Source organism: Colius striatus, chromosome 1 (genome assembly GCF_028858725.1).
Source record: "Colius striatus isolate bColStr4 chromosome 1, bColStr4.1.hap1, whole genome shotgun sequence".
NCBI classification, from domain to species: domain Eukaryota; kingdom Metazoa; phylum Chordata; class Aves; order Coliiformes; family Coliidae; genus Colius; species Colius striatus.
The window spans coordinates 171,610,450-171,626,121 of record NC_084759.1 but is presented as its reverse complement, the minus strand read 5'-3'; the positions used below and the strand labels follow the sequence as shown (position 1 = coordinate 171,626,121).

At 43.5% G+C, this 15,672-nt stretch overlaps 1 protein-coding gene across 1 annotated transcript in view; it reads right to left on the bottom strand.

The window, feature by feature from the left end:
• The window catches only part of WIF1 (WNT inhibitory factor 1), a 40,643-nt gene extending 25,856 nt beyond the window's left edge, over positions 1–14,787 (bottom strand). The window contains exons 1-2 of the mRNA XM_062013006.1: positions 14,652–14,787; positions 14,405–14,544 (exon numbers count right to left, since the gene is read on the bottom strand). Coding sequence (XP_061868990.1) covers positions 14,405–14,544; positions 14,652–14,787 — 276 coding nt within the window. The remainder of the gene's footprint in view (positions 1–14,404; positions 14,545–14,651) is intronic.
• Between the last annotated feature and the right edge of the window lie 885 nt (positions 14,788–15,672).

The following is a 15,672-nucleotide window of genomic DNA, read 5'->3' as shown; positions in this document are numbered from 1 at the left end:
TTATAATCAATTAGCATGATTTTTTTTTCAAAGAATATACAATAATTTCAATAAATCCTCCACAGTACATTCAATTAAACAAAATACTTTTAAAAATACAAATCTAAACCTTAGAGATGGTGTCTCATCTGACATGACAAGAGAAAGTTCACAGCTGAAGAATAAGCTAACCTGCCTTTTGCACAGTGGTAAAAATGGATAATGCACACGGATTCATTTTGGCCGTGCTTCAAGCAACTCTTTTTTTCTTAAGCCTCCCAGGACAGCTTTGAAGTTAAGGATAAAGGTCCTCTAGCACAGCATTACCAAAGAACAACCTTCTGATTATGACTTCATGAAAGTGTAACCAGTAACTTACACATGTAAAAAGTGTGACAAACAGCAATGGTCATATAATTGGACCTTTATTGAGTCCATGTGTTTCACTCTTGGCGTTAAGTGGCACTCCCATGTAACAAGTATCTCTCCCCAAAATGTAAGCTATAAACTTTCTCAAAAGTTATGAAATGTCATAGCAGCTTCTGTCAGACTTTCTAGGGTCTCAAAGGTGGATGCTTCCACTTTTGTATAGTCAAGAGACAGAAAGCTTGCAGCACCTCTTAGTGTTTTTGTTTACTGCTAAGTAGATAATGATCTTAATCTTGTATTCCAAGCAAACAAGAGTTTTGAAGTTATGGTGAGAAGGTTTGGAAAAAAATCAACTCTTTCCCGTTGTTACAAAGACTTCTCCAACATTGCTGTTTTAACATTCGCGGCATGAATTTTTAAAATGCCTTTTTTTTGTGAATATATATAGAAATAAAGAACACAATAAAGAAACCTTATTGTTGTTTTAGAGGCTGCCATTGACCAAAGCAAATCCTAGATAATACCATGAAAGAAGAACCAGCACTTGTATAAAAAAAAAAAAAAAAATCAGCCCAGACAGAGTCTGATTTACCTGCTGTCTTGAACTGCCTTTCTTTCTCTCCCTGGGTGCAGATGGAGTCTATTTGCAGTGTAGGCATCTTCATATGTCCTGGACTCTGCTGACTTTCTCTGTGCTGGTTTGCTAGCAATGTCAAACTCCAGAGAGGTGGCAAGTCCTAAATTTTGCTGTGGCATGTGGGCTGTGCTGCTGAACACAGTTGTCTGCACTTCGTATCATTTCACTGAATTTTCCTCTCATAAAACATGTCTTCCTTCTACATCTAGCCACTGCTAGCATATGAATCCCTTCCTGCTCCTCAAGACCTGTCCCTTCTCCTTCTCTCAGTCTTCCTTTAGAGGCGATTCAGATGATGAACATGGCAAAGAGCCACAGGGGTTTTCCTTTTTTCTCCTTTTGCCATGGTCCCTTTCTTCAGTGGGATTAAGAAATGGATCTGGCACTTTCTAGGTTAAAAGTTTTCTGAAGATGAACTTGTAAAAGACAAAAGTAGCATTCTGATACAGGCAGTGCTGGCATGACCAGTGCAATACTCCACTTGAAGCAGATGAAAGAAATTAGGGAGAGTTATGACAGTCTGGGTCAAGTTGATCTTCCAGATGAACACTTTGCACATACTTGTAGGAATGAAACCTGCTTACAAAGGTATGATGCTTATTTTGGGAAACCTGTATCCTTCTGTTTGTGGTTTGTTTCGGTTTTTTTAAATTAGGATAATCTTGATGTGGTGGACCAGCAGCTGAAAGTTCCTCAGAAGAATGTTTTGCAGAGACCCTAACCTCATTTTTATTATGGAAAATGTCAATGGGACCATTCAGCTTCAGGCATGAATGTGTGGACTTCCCCAAGTCCATATGTACCTCTGATGAAAAGCCAACAGAAGCCCAATGACAGCAGAATTCTATATTCTGTTTTGAGATAACTGCCTGATCTGGGATTAAAGAGTTTTGTTGAGATGTAATTTATGCCTTGACATACAGCTCCAGTAAATCTGCTCTGCTCTTGCAGACCAAGGCCAAATCATCCTTTTTCTCACTCAACAAGATACCAGATGTGCAGACAGTCCCTAACTTCTGCTGGAGTCAAAGTCTGCTGGAGGTTTTTCAAATCCCCCAAACCAGCTGAGTGTCCACAGCACTTTCAGGAAGAAAGAAACACTGGAGCAGAACCTCCCACATGGCAAACCTTGCTGAGCTGTCAGGTCTGCTCTCTGCATCACTACAGGGCACAGAAATGCAGTGCTCAGCACAGCAGCCTGTGGCTCAAACCCTCCCTGTCATCTTCATGGGACTCGCTGTGATACCAGTCAGTTGAGTCAACTTTGGTTCTGCTTGAATTTCTGCTGGTTAGAAGATGCTTGAGGTTTGGGAGTTGTTTCTCTGTTCTGATCTGGTTTGCCACATTTTCTGTATCTCACAATACTGGGACTGCCAAGGCAGCTCAAAGCAGTCTAAGACTGCACTGGGGCAGTCCTACCCTCTTCAGACGTGGCTAACCAAGACAGCAGATCAAGTTAAAAGTAAATTACTTCTTTCTGTAGGGATACTTTTTAGCCAGAGCAACTCCTTGAGCAAGTCACGCAGCACTGGCACAAGAAAGAAAACTGTAATGTGTAACCAGGAGTGGGAAAGAAGATGGGATGGTGTCAGCTGCCAGCGTAGCTGAAGCTGTTGTGGAATGGCACTGGAAGGCAGGTGAATTGTTCCTGTGCCATTGGCAATGGGTCAACTTTTTTCATCACATTCCCAAACTTTATTATTCTGGAGTGAGGAAGAAACTAAGCTGAGAATCATCAGTGAAATGATGGCTCCTCCAAACCACTACTGAAACCAACAGAACCTGCACCTAGACAGGGTACACACATTTCTGATAGCACTGCCAGAGCCGTCACACGGGCACAAGGCTTTTCATCTCCAAGAGAAACAAAGAATCCAAAAGCATGATTCCACCCTCAGAAATATGATCTTGCAATTGTTCATTAAGGTCATACACCAGGAGTCATTCAAGTTTGACTCATGTTTGTAAGCTTGAAGGCTGTTCACATTAACAGGTTTCTTTGGAGCAAACCAGATCACAATTACAAACAGATTTCTAAAACCTTTCCAACTGTGCCATGCCACTTAGGTGTACTCTGCAGATCAAGTGAGGAGAGGCTGTTAGGAAAATGTCATGCAAAGTTACAGAAGAGACTGCGCAAGGACACTGTACCAGGAGGCTTTTGTGATCGTACCAAGCATACATCAGTTTGCCAGTGATAAAGTCCACTGGTCAGGTGATGATGCTGCTGTCCTGGTGCAAAGGTGAGGCCTGTGCTCTGCTGAAGGGCATGAGCAAGTCTGTGCATGAGGTGCTCAGGCAAACCAGACTGGAAGATATGTACTCCTGAATCATGCCAGTCTGACTCTACTCTGACAGCCTTTGCCATTATGGTGGTGCACATAGCATATGGGCTCCCTCATGTGGATCTCCTAAGAGGCACCAGTACAGCTCTGAGCACTGCAGCTGAGGGAGATGTCACAGAACCTGCTCTCTTCTGCTCTGCTAAGAGGGACTCTCCCACACCCTCCCAGTGTGTGGGAAAAGAGATCCCATTTCTGTTCCACTCAAGAGGGAAGACACACTGCTGTCTAGACAATGGGATTAAGTTTATGCAACATGTAAACTGTTTTCCAACTTTGAAACCTCTAAGGGACAAACTGGGTTTTTCTCCTATTCCTTTCTACATGTCAATCTTTCTTTTTTAAGGAAACAGACAGAAGAAAGTACAAAACCCACCTGTGTTAATTAAAAAAGTTTCAACAAGTCTCATGGTATCCAGTGAAACAGTCAAAAATCATGAAATACCAGTGAATGCTGTATGTATAGACTTCAACTATCTCTGCTTTTATGGGACATGAAAACCTCATTGAGCCCACGAGCCCATACTAATTGTCATCTGTGGGATGTAATATCATGCAGCTTCTTCTGCAACTGTGAATTTTATGCAACCAAAGAACTGGTGCTGAAGTCCTGCAGCTTTCCTCACAGTGAACAGCTGTTACAATCGCTGAGTAGCTTTTAAAAATCTGTCCCGTTAAGTCAACTGGACGCATTAATATGCAGACACACGGTAAACTGCATGGTTGCAAGCTGTGGAGTACAAGACATGCAGAGGTCTAGGGAAAATACGCTTGCACGTGAAGGCCAACTACCTTAATGCAACAGTATGTTGCTGTAACCTTTCAGTTGTGTTTAATAAACTGAGATGCATATGAATTGGGTGTGGCAGAAACTGGAGTGACACAACTTTCTGACCACAAAGTTCATTAGGAATGTTTTTTGGGGAAATGTGCACAGAAAAAAAACCTCTCAAGTCTAAACGATGCTGGGAATATACAGATCTCCACCTATGTTTCAAATGCAGATTTTTAAAGCAGAGAAAATCTGGTTTTAGCAAAATTATTTATCTATAGGCTATTAACATACTTATGATGGATAACAGGTGAACAATGCACCACAGTTAGAAGGTCCATTCTCTGTGATATACTGAAAGTTCATGGTTGAGTTTTCAACATGCAGGTTGTACAAACTTTAATCCAAGGCTTTTTGCTTTTTCAAAGAACTGTTTTCACATTTTCTATGCATTGAGAGAGATCAGTGGCTCTTCTTACGCTTGCCTGAAATGTAACTTTGACTTTACCACAGGATGTCATTACTAAATCTGGCTTATCTGGTAGCCTATAATCAGAGATAAAAAGCAAGCTTCACCTAAACACCTCTTATGCTTGATTACAGTCAGAGTAGATGCTTATGCATTTAAAGTGAATTGTCCTGTGAATGTGGTTGGGGTAGCAAAACCAGATTAGGGAAGCCCCTACAGACTGACTGCTTCCTCCACCTTCCCCTCTTCTGGGTGGAATAACCAGCTGCAGCAGGAGACTGGTACAACTTTCTCCTCAGAGAAGAGAGGGTTAGTTTAGGGCTCCTCCTGTGTTTTTATGAGGAGTGGTTATAAAGAAATCCAAGAGGGAAGAATCTCACAATACCACTTTCACAGAAGGACAATGGCCATCTTTTTTTCCCATCTCTCACAAAACTCACTTTCTGTTTCCCACTCTTTGTGAGACTTCTGGCCTGGGAAAGGGAAGGAATCATCAAGAAATTGGGTATGCTCCATCATCTGTTCTGAACCAAGAAGGTAGGAAAGACCTCACTGCAGTTACCTCAGTCTTTGTAGACAGGCACAAGAAACATCCATAAACCCAGAGACAGAAGTTTCTGTTGGAGCTATTGGGATTAGGGAGAGGTGGAGAAACAGAGATTTTGTTACAATTTGCAGTGGCTGCGAGCTCTATAACCCCAGCTAACTGCTCCTTCTCCCAGCAAACTATCAGATTCCTCATTGTTTTAAGTATCGCCCCATTAATTTAACTGAATGAACTCATAATGCTTGACTATATTTTACTGGATGAGAAAACCTTACTTTTGGATTAATGTAGATCTAATATAAATAAATGAAATATTTAGGAATGTTTTACATCTTTTAATTCCACTGCTAGGTTTCAATTAATTGCTGTCTAAACAAATCATAGTAATCGTGACATCATGGCATCAACTACATAAATTATGAAATTTACTTGACTGCAAACGTTTGGCTGGACAATTAAAGAGGGTCTATTAACTAAACAGGATATTCACACTGATACAATTCAAATGTGAACTCCATTAGAGGGTAGGACAAGGCGCAGACTTTGTCCCATCAAAGAAAAGCTACTGTTACGTCAAGGAAAACTGTGTGGTTCCTGATGCGATGAAGGCCTTTGCTTTCTGTCTGTAACGGCCAATATAAGCTTCTCCACCCTACACCTATTACCAACATTGTTGCTTGTGATTACAGACCCAGGTAGCTGTATTTTTGTATCTCCTTTCGCTCTGGTAGATGCTGGTGTGCTCTGCTGTGCAACCTCCCTGTTCTCCCTGAAGGTCCCTGTGTGGAATACTGCAGGCATGTAGCTGCTTGAAGCTTTTTAATGTAACTCTGGCTTTACAAGGGGGGAAAAAAGTGTGTTTCAACATGGTCACTCAAATGGACTCTGTTTCAACAGTTCAATTTATTTCCCAGAACCTTTGCAAGAAAGAGAACTGGCTAAGGCTCAAACTTGGAAAAATGAAAGCAGTGTTTACTGCAGTTTAAATGAAACAGGCTGAAGTTGGTACTTGTACTCCTTACCGAAGGTGTTCAGTGGACTTGATTATTTGCCTGTGTGGTTTTTAGTCTCAGATTCCCATTGGCTAGATCAGTATAACACATTTGCACGTTGAGAGCAAGTAGAAAACATTGCAGAGAGAGACTATCTCCAGCTTATCAACAAGTTGTGACCTCGCCGTGCCTTCCTCTTGTTCTCAGAAAAAAGTAAGTTCATAACAACAGTACTGAAAGCTCTGAGCTCCTTCCCTGATGGTCAGGATGGTCCAAAATCCTGCCCTCTCCTCTTCTGGCCAGTCATCATTCCAAAGGCTGGGTCTGCTGCTCTTGATACTGGTTTCTGTGCTTCAGAGCACAAAGCTGGTGACAGGTCTTCTCATTAGTGGGCTGCTGTTTGGGGAGTTTGTTTTCCCTGGTGATGGGCCAAAACCTGAGGCTGGGAGATTGCCAGGTTTGATGTCAGGCATATTTATTTCCGTTAGCATCAGTATGGTTTAGCTAGGTGTTTATCCAGGCTAAGAAGCAACTTCAGAGGATTTGTGGGACCAGCTCTGAAAGCAGTGTTTGGTCTCCAAGTTATTTATTGAAGTATTCAGCAGTGATGGCAGCAAGTGCTGAAGCAGCTGGAAGGTAATTGCCCACTTTTCCTTGTATGGTCAAACAAGCTGGGTTCCACCAGCTGGTTGCAAAACAAAGCAAACTTTCATACCACATGCAAAAAATCCAGGGGTTTTCTTGTTGTTTGGCTGAAAAAAAAATCCACCACAAATCCTTGTAAGCCTTTACTAAGGCATTTCTGTTCTGCACATGCCTCTTCAACTCAGACAGATTTGTAAGGTAACTCTTTAGCCCTTTTGTGCAGGTTAAGTGGTCTTCTGTGAATGGAATATGAATCCACAGACTGTGGTGGATTTTAGGTATCATAGCTTGAAAAAAAAAAAAGTCTTCTCAGTGCCTCCATACAACAGTATCACTGTCTGTGCTTTGTTTATATTCATTTTTCTGGGGCAGATTCTGGTTTGCTGCTTCACTGTGACTGTACAAGCCAGTCTCAGTTTTGCGTTCCCACTTGGCCAATTTTGTGTTAATGGTTTGCTTGGGGGATGAGAGCAGTGGATTCTGTCTACCTTGAGTTTAGTAAGGCTTTCAGCACTGTCTCCCACAACATCCCCACTAAAGAAGTGAAGAAGTGGAATTTACGTGAGGTGGCTCAGTGGGTTAGCAGCAGCAGCACAAAGTCCATATGGAAGACAGTTACTGGTGGTGTACCTCAGGGGTTGGCATAGGTCTCATACTGTTTAACATCTTCCTTAATAACATGGACATCATGACAGAGTGTACCCTCAGCAAGTTTGCAGATGATACAAGACTGGGAAGAGCTGCTTGTACACCAGAAGGTCATGCTGCCATCCAGAGGCACCTCACAAGGCTGGAGGAAGGGGCTGATGGGAACCCCATGAAGTTCAACAAGGCAATGTACAAAGTCCTGCACCTGGGGAAGAACAACTCCATGCACCAGTCCATACTGGGGTCCAAGCAGCTGCAAAACAGCTTTACAGGAAAGTACCTTGGGGTCCTGGTGGACAATTAGTTGATGATGAGGCAGTAATGTGATATTGTGGCAAAGCAGGCCAACAGCCTCCTGGGCTGCATCAGGCAGAGCACTGGCAGCAGGTTGGGGGAGGTTATCCTTCCCCTCTGCTCAGCTCTGCTGCGACAACTCTACAGTGCTGAGTCCAGTCCTGGGCTCCGTGGTGCATGAGAGACAAGGACATACTGGAGTGAATCCAGGGCAGAGGCACAAAGAGACAAGAACATGCAGCACAGAAGTTTGAGGACAGGTCTGTTTGTCTCTACTGAGCTCTTGTATTAAGCAAATGTAAGGAAAGAGACGAATCTTCTGCAGGTTCTTCTATGTGCTGATGGGTCTCATTAGAGATTGAGAGAACTAGTGATGCAGGCAGAGGCCCTGTAGAACTGTCAGCTCACACACATCACCTGCCAGGCTGTCACCCAAGAAGAAAACACATCTGATCTCAATGCACGTGTACTCACTGAGTGAGACTTCTGTTAGCTCAGCTCAGTGTCATTGATAGCTCAAGAGCTTTTTGCACACGAGTCTCTATTTTGTACAAGAAGAGCCAGTCTTTCATTACATTATTAGATACACTTTATTACAATCACAGCTTATGACAATTAAAATCTCTAAATGTCAATCTCCACAAACCAAACAACGGAAAGAATACAAAATAACTGTGCATTCAATAACCTATCAAAAGTATGTGATTGTGTGTTTTCCATTTACAGTTTAAAAAAAAAAGTTTTAAGTAACAAGAAGATTTAAGTAACAGAAAATACCGTTTAAGTAACAGAAAATACCAATAAAGCTATATCTTTTACTGAAACACACACCTGCAGTAGCAGACATCTACCACATTTTGCACATATAATTCACTGCCATGAACGCTGTATGGTTTGTTATGGAAAGACTAAGTCTTGCAATGCAGCTGTCTGTTCTTCGCTATGCATTTTGGATGACTGCACTTTCCACCACATCTGGGCCAGAGTCTGATAAAGTGAAGAGCTTGGCCACAAATAAAGAGCAAACAAGCAAAAAATACAACACGGATGAACAGCAGAACAAAAGAGACTAACAGAAGTAAAGCAGCATCCTTGAAAAGGTGAAATTTGTACACAGAAAGGAAAATTTAGAAAGAACAAACCCTGGCAAGCCAAGTATAAAGCCACAGGAAGGTTAAAAAGAGAGAGGTTTTGAGATGCATTGTCTTTAAAGCTTTAAAAAAACGAAGCAAGAAGTCAGTACTCTGAGCTAAGGTACACAATACTTAAAATTCTGTTCAACATGATGCAAGTATCTACTAATATCGCTGTTTTGAAAGCTCTGGGTCACATCATATTCCTTACGTATGTGCACGGCCTAGGAAGAGTGTGGTTTCTTACATTTGTTTTACATGTACATAATTCACTTGCCTAGAAGTAAGTTATTCATACTTGTAGCTACTAAAAAGACCCCACTCATTGGAAAGTATGACATGAACAGAAAAAGTTAAATATGTAAAAAAAAAAAATGTTTCCAGTTAGTTCTTGCTTTTTACTTCATGGCATTACTTGTAATGGCATTAACTTTAGACCACTAAAAACATACTTGGGAAACCGTAAAAGAGAGGTGATGTTGACAGAAAACATTTTCACTTCCACAAAGAGGAGGAAAGCAGCACAGCCTAGATCTTATATTTCAGAAAAAAACCCTGTTAGTAACACGGGGAGAGAGATCTGTATATTTTCACAAAATATAGGCTTGAAGCTTGGAGTGTCCTGTTAGTTCCAGTGCTTTTCAACAGTTATGTTGTACAAGGCAGCTACTGCTGTAAAAGTAGTGAAAATGTTTTATTACTTAAGCTTTTTTGTTAAAAAATGTATTTGAATATTTATAGAAAGGATAAACAATGAAAATCTTGGAGAATGGTTTATTTAATGCAGCTTTACACTGCTGTGTAAAAATAATTGTGTAGTTTACACATATACCATGTAAATTACTATGGAAACCAGATGTACCTTACACTACAAGGTGCCTTGTAACTCATCTCTGCTGAGCAATAAATCCCACCCCCCCTCTTCTTCTTGGCAAAACTCTGAGAAACTTTACTGCTGTTTTCTATCAGCAGATACAACAGATGGCTGGCACATGCCTGCTTTACTAAGCGAGTGGGATCTCTACAGCCTTACTTTGATCCCTGGTGGCATGTCTACAACACTGAGATGCAAAATGTCACAGCTGAGCACAATCTAAATATTAAAGGTTTGGAGCTGCGTTCTTGATATGAGAACCCTGTCTAAAGATCATGCTCACAGTATGTAAACATCTTCACATTCCACATGGAAATTTTGGTACAGAGGTCAGAAAACAAAGTATTTCCTCGGTTTGGTGACATGAAACCACAGTGAAGGCATTACTATAAATCCCAAGAGTGTGAGTTCATGTGATTGCCTTGACCAAACTTCCAGAAAAGCCACACTTTTATTAAGGGGAAAAAATCTCCAACCCTAAATTGAGACATTTTTAAAGCTGGAAAGCATCACTGTAATCACTGGGTATGAATAAGATAGTTACAAAATCTTCATCGGTTTCTTTGAAGAAAAGTTTCCTTTGAAGACTTACATGGCTTGAAATTCGCTGGTTTTTTTTCAGTTTTCCAGGGAAATAGTGATGTCTGTTTGGAGCACCCTATTGCATCAATAATGCCTTAAAATTGGCAGTCTGTTAGCTTTCCTCTGGGCAAGGAAACAAAACTTCTCCTGGCGTATCTGAATATTCCATTTTATCTTCACAATCAGGCAACATCTCAGCAACATAAGGTAATTCCAGATAAACCAATTGAGCTGTTCAGGGTTGATGGTCACATTCAGAATAAGCCTGCAGGAGCTGTAATTACATACTGTCCCTAAGCTCCACTTTACAATATAGAAATGATGCTAGAAAATGCACTGATGACATATATCCCCTCTTCTTAAGAGGTGGGCATCTTTTTGCTTCTCTCAGGTTTATTGACAACTCTGATCAGAAATATTCTACCCTTTCTGTTAGGGACAGGCCCAGCTGCCTCTTTTAAGGGCTCCAAGGACTACATGCTGGGATGTCCCTTTAAGTCCTGACACTTGTGCTCTTGTGACCACAAGCACTTCAGATCAAAGACCCTTTCCCAGCACTTGATCCACCTGTCACAGGGCAGAACCACCACTGCTACACCACACAGTGGCATGCATCCAGCAACATAATAATCCTGTTCTGCAATACTCTAGTCTTCTTGTAAGCCTTGGCTCATCTGGACTTTACCAAAAAGAGTAAGCAGATCCTAACATTTTGGTTTTCCTCTGGTATTCCCTAATAATTAATTAGAACTAATGGACTAAGGGCTAAAAGCAACTCATGCTTTTCTTTAGTTAATGTTTTCTAGTGAAAATGGCTTTAACTGTTTGTCATACAAAATCTTTTTCACATAAAATGGATCCAGGGCACAAAGGCCACTGTATAAGAAATGTAACATAAAAATGTAGTGGGTTTTCAATGCTTTGGTTTACACAGAATATAGGTATAATCTAGTCCTTAAACTGTTCCTTTCAACAGACATTTTTTAAGTATAGACACACACAGCAATGCAGGACTGAGAATTATTGCCACTCCTAGGTTTGAATTATTTAGTCACCTGCAACTTGGATCATTATTTATCCCAGAAGCAGGTAGACGGAATCTACCCACAGGATATTTATACCCAGTTTCCACAGGTATAAACAGGGATGCAAGGTGTATGTCAGAAGAGATTTAATCCTACCCTCTTGGAGATCCCAGGTGCAACGGGTTGACTTTGGCTGGCTGAAAGGTACCCACCCAGCCACTCTCATTCCCTTGTCTTGTTGACATCAGGGCTAGGAACGATGTAAGGCCATACATGGGATCTCCTGTACCTACTCAGAAGTGTGGTATTAAGACCCCAAAAGGCTGCAGCATATACTACTGACAGCCCCCAAAACCTTGGAGCCCTAGAGAAATGTCTTCAAATCTCAAGTGGGATACAAGCTTAAGAGGTTTATAAAGCACAGAACACAAGACTCAGAGAAGAAACCATTTCAATTTTACCAAACAGGATGCTAGTTGTTTTGCAGAAAGCAGACTAGTATTTCAGTATCTTGAATATATTTCTTCCTTCAAAGAGTACTAGTTTTTATTTATTTTCCTTCTTCCTTTCTTGCCTCTCTTCTACCCTCTGCTTTTCCTTTCCTTTCCTTCTCTCCCTTCCTTCCTATTCCCACTTTCTGTTCCTTGACTTAGGAAATTCCCAGAAAAAAAAAGCACACTCTGCTAGAATAAAGGTAGCAACTATTGAATACCTCCTTGGATGTGTCAATGGAAACTTCTAAAAACATATGTACTTAAAAACAAAACAGAACACTGGGGCTAAAAAACCCAAAAGTTTAAGTTTACCCCTCATAAGTTCTTCCCCTCATAAAATATTGGAAATTCTGGAGAAATAGTGGTCTTTTGCCACAAGTTTTGCCTCTGTGCAAAACTGTTGTGGGAAATGATGGTGTTGCACTACGGGCTACAGAAGAAATACTTGTTTTTTTCCTGCCCCTTCACATAGAATGGAATCATAGAGTGGTAGGGGTTGGAAGGGACCTTTAGAGATCATCTAGTCCAACTCCCCTGCAGAAGCAGGTTCACCTAGATCAGGTCACACGGGAACACATCCAGGCGGGTCTTGAAGACCTCCAAGGAAGGAGACTCCACAACCCCTCTGGGCAGCCTGTGCCACTGCTCCATCATATCATGTAAAGGACTGGGTGGCATATGGACAGTAAGTGCCCTGGTTTCCACAAAGGATGACAAGAACTGTGACCAGAAGGCTGTTGTACTCTAAGGGATGCAAAACCCAATAGGAGTGTTCATCATACCAAAAAGTAGACAGTTTCTCTAGGATTCTAAGTATGTCCATGTTTTCCCTAACTCCTAAAACACTAAGGGGTTGAAACTCGTTCCTTAGCTTAGGCTGCTGGTTGAAATCCTGCTCTTCATCTGCAGAGCTGCATAACTATCTAAATATCCACAGCCATAAGACTGGAGTGCCAGTGTTTGTAATTGATACAGATGAACCTGTAAGGAGTAGCTAAATGGAACTGTAAAATCTCCTCATTGTAAAAGTGGATTGTAAAAGTCTATCAATTTTAATGCTTGCTTGACCCACAAGTACCTGAAAGTTAACACACTGTTCTAGGAACAGAGCAGTACAACGACCTTATTTGAACCATTTAGGTACTTCACTTAGTAATTATGTTCTGTCTAACAGGAATTCAGTAATTCACTAGAGAGGAGGAGTAATAATGGGTTAAACAGCTCTGTTGCTGCTCAGAAAAAGATTTCATCCAGGCTGCATCAAGGGGAATGCTTGCCTATGCTGTCTTTAAGCCTGTGACTCCTCTCACTGAAATCAGTGTTACAATCTGTCCTGTCCTAATGAGTAGACAGCAAAGGAGGGATAGACAAGCACAAGAAAGACAAGAGAAGGACGGGCCTTAGTATTATATCTCTATTCGTTTCCAAAAAGAGGGAGTTTTATCATGGACAGTCAGGGAAGCTGGTGGAAAAATGGAACAAGAAATATATTCTCAAAACACACTAATTATTTCTAGGTATTTGAATGGTAACTCCTGGCATACAAAGTTGTTTTCTCTGTAAAGCTGGACCGTAAGACCAAAGACCTTGAGCAAGTCACTTAGCCTTTGTGAGTAAGTTTTGTCTCTCCTCATTCCCCTCCCTTTCTGAAAGAGGAGATGAAGCATTTCCTAAGCTCAAAGGCTTTGTGAGGACAGCAAAAATTACAAGGGCCTCAGACAACACCTCAAAGCCAAACAAGTCCTGTAGTTAGAAGCAGCATTTTAAAACAACCAAAACCACAACCAAATTTGTGAAGTTGTAATTAGCTGAATTATACAACCATTTTTTACTATTTGAAGGTAAATATTGTTTCATCTTTACCAAGCTCTTTATTGTATAAAGCACTGTAAGAAGAATTAATTTAACCCGTCGTTTTTATGTTAGTGCTTTTCTTTTCTGTATCCATAACTTACGATAACATATTTCGGCTTTATGCAAATGTAACATATGTTGTCAGTGTGTCAAATCATACATATGTTTCTTCATGAAAATATGTCACGCATTCTTATCTTTTCAACAAAAGAATCCTAAGGGTTTCAACACACTGCAGAGTTATGTGGGTTTGCAATTAAATTCGGTAAAGTTAAGCCTACAGAAGAGAATTATTATTGCCTGGAACCACACATTAAATGTGCACATTTAATAACACGAGATCAATGAATAACCTGTAATATATGTCCATAAGCTAAAAAAAGTTGAATTAAAATTTCAACCACATACCTACCGTCAGGTGATATTTCATCCAAACCAAAAGCAAGCAGTGTCTTCCTCGGGCCGTCTCCTCACGCGTCACCCGCTTGCCGGGCTCTCCAGCACCCAGACACCCGGCTCCCGGTGCCCTTTCCACCCCCACCGCCCGCCGCCGCCGCCGGCGCCCTGCCCGCGCCCGCTGCCCCCGCGGGCTGCGCTGGGCTGTGAAGCGCTGCCCGCGCGGTCCGGCAGGAGACACACACCCTGGCCGCGCGGGCACGCCTCGGAAAGGGTTTCCGCAGCTACTCCAAAGCCGAACCACCTGCCTGGGTCTAAGGAGCCCTCGCCGCGGCCCCGTCTCTGCACCTACCCGTCCCGTTGCCTGCCAGGTGAAGTTCATGGCGTGGATACCGACGGGGATGGCGGGCATCCTCTGCTGGGCTTTCCTGAAGTCGTGAGTGAACGGGGCCATCTTTCCCTCGGACACGATCAGGATATCCTCCTCGAAGCCTGCCAAAGGCAAAGGGGCGCGATGGGAGGCAGTCCCGCCGGGCCAGCCCCGGCTCGGCGCGGCTCCCGTCCGCCGCGGCAGCCGGCTGGGGAGCGGCCGCGCTTACCGATGAGGACCCGCGCTTGCTGGCCGTCGATCCACATGTAGAGCGTGTCAGGCTGCCGCGGCGCGGCCCGCAGGCTGCAGAGGCTGAGGGCACCGCACAGCAGCGCGGCACAGCACAGCCGCCCCGCCGGGGCCATGCTCCGCGCGCCGCCCGCCGACACCGCCGCTCGCCCGCTGCCGCTCCGGCCGCCGCCGCTCTCTGCTGCTGTACGCGCAGAGGCGCGGGGCGGCCCCGCCGGCGGCGGGAGGGACGGAGGGAGGCGCGGGGCGGGGCGGGCACGGCACGGGGAGGGCGGCGGGCACGGGTGCCGGCGGGCGGGCGGCAGCTGCCTCAGGCGCGCGCTTTCTCCCGCCGCGGAGGGGGGGAGGCGACGGCACGGCACGGGACGGCGAGTGGCTCTCCGTCTTCCCGGTCTCCGCACCTCCTCCGCCACGGGAGACGTGCGGCGAGGCCGCCGTGCAGGGCACGTACCGTGCACGAGGTGCCGCGTACCCCGGCCCTTTTCCCGGCCGAGGCGGCATCGCCACGCCGTTGGAGAAACCCATGTCTTCGCGAAGAAACAAAGTCTGTGCATCGTGGACAGTGTTTGAGTGAAGGATGGGGAAGTGTCACCGAAGCGGCAGCCGGGTACTGCTGGGTGTGGGCTCCCCGAGGGATCTGGAAAAGCCGGGCAAGTGCCCGCGCTGGAAGGCCAGGCTGTAGAGTGAGCCACGGGCAGGAACGGGCCCTTCTCGGCGGAAAGGAGCCACGTGGCCAGCGTGACAGCGTACTAAGGCGGGTAAAGGCTTTCACCTTGCCCTTGTCCCGTGGTCTCAAGAACAGTAGAGGCTCTAAAGAACACCGAAATGTTGCCATTTACACACAAACTGGAGCTGACTCGACGTAGAAGCTTTTAGTAAAGCTGAAACAGTCTTTTATTGAAAAAGTCATTTAAACAGAATCATGCCTTTTAAAAGAATAAAAAAAATACTCTTTCAAAGTTTTCCAGATGCTTTCATTAGCGAAAAAGAAGCCTTATTTA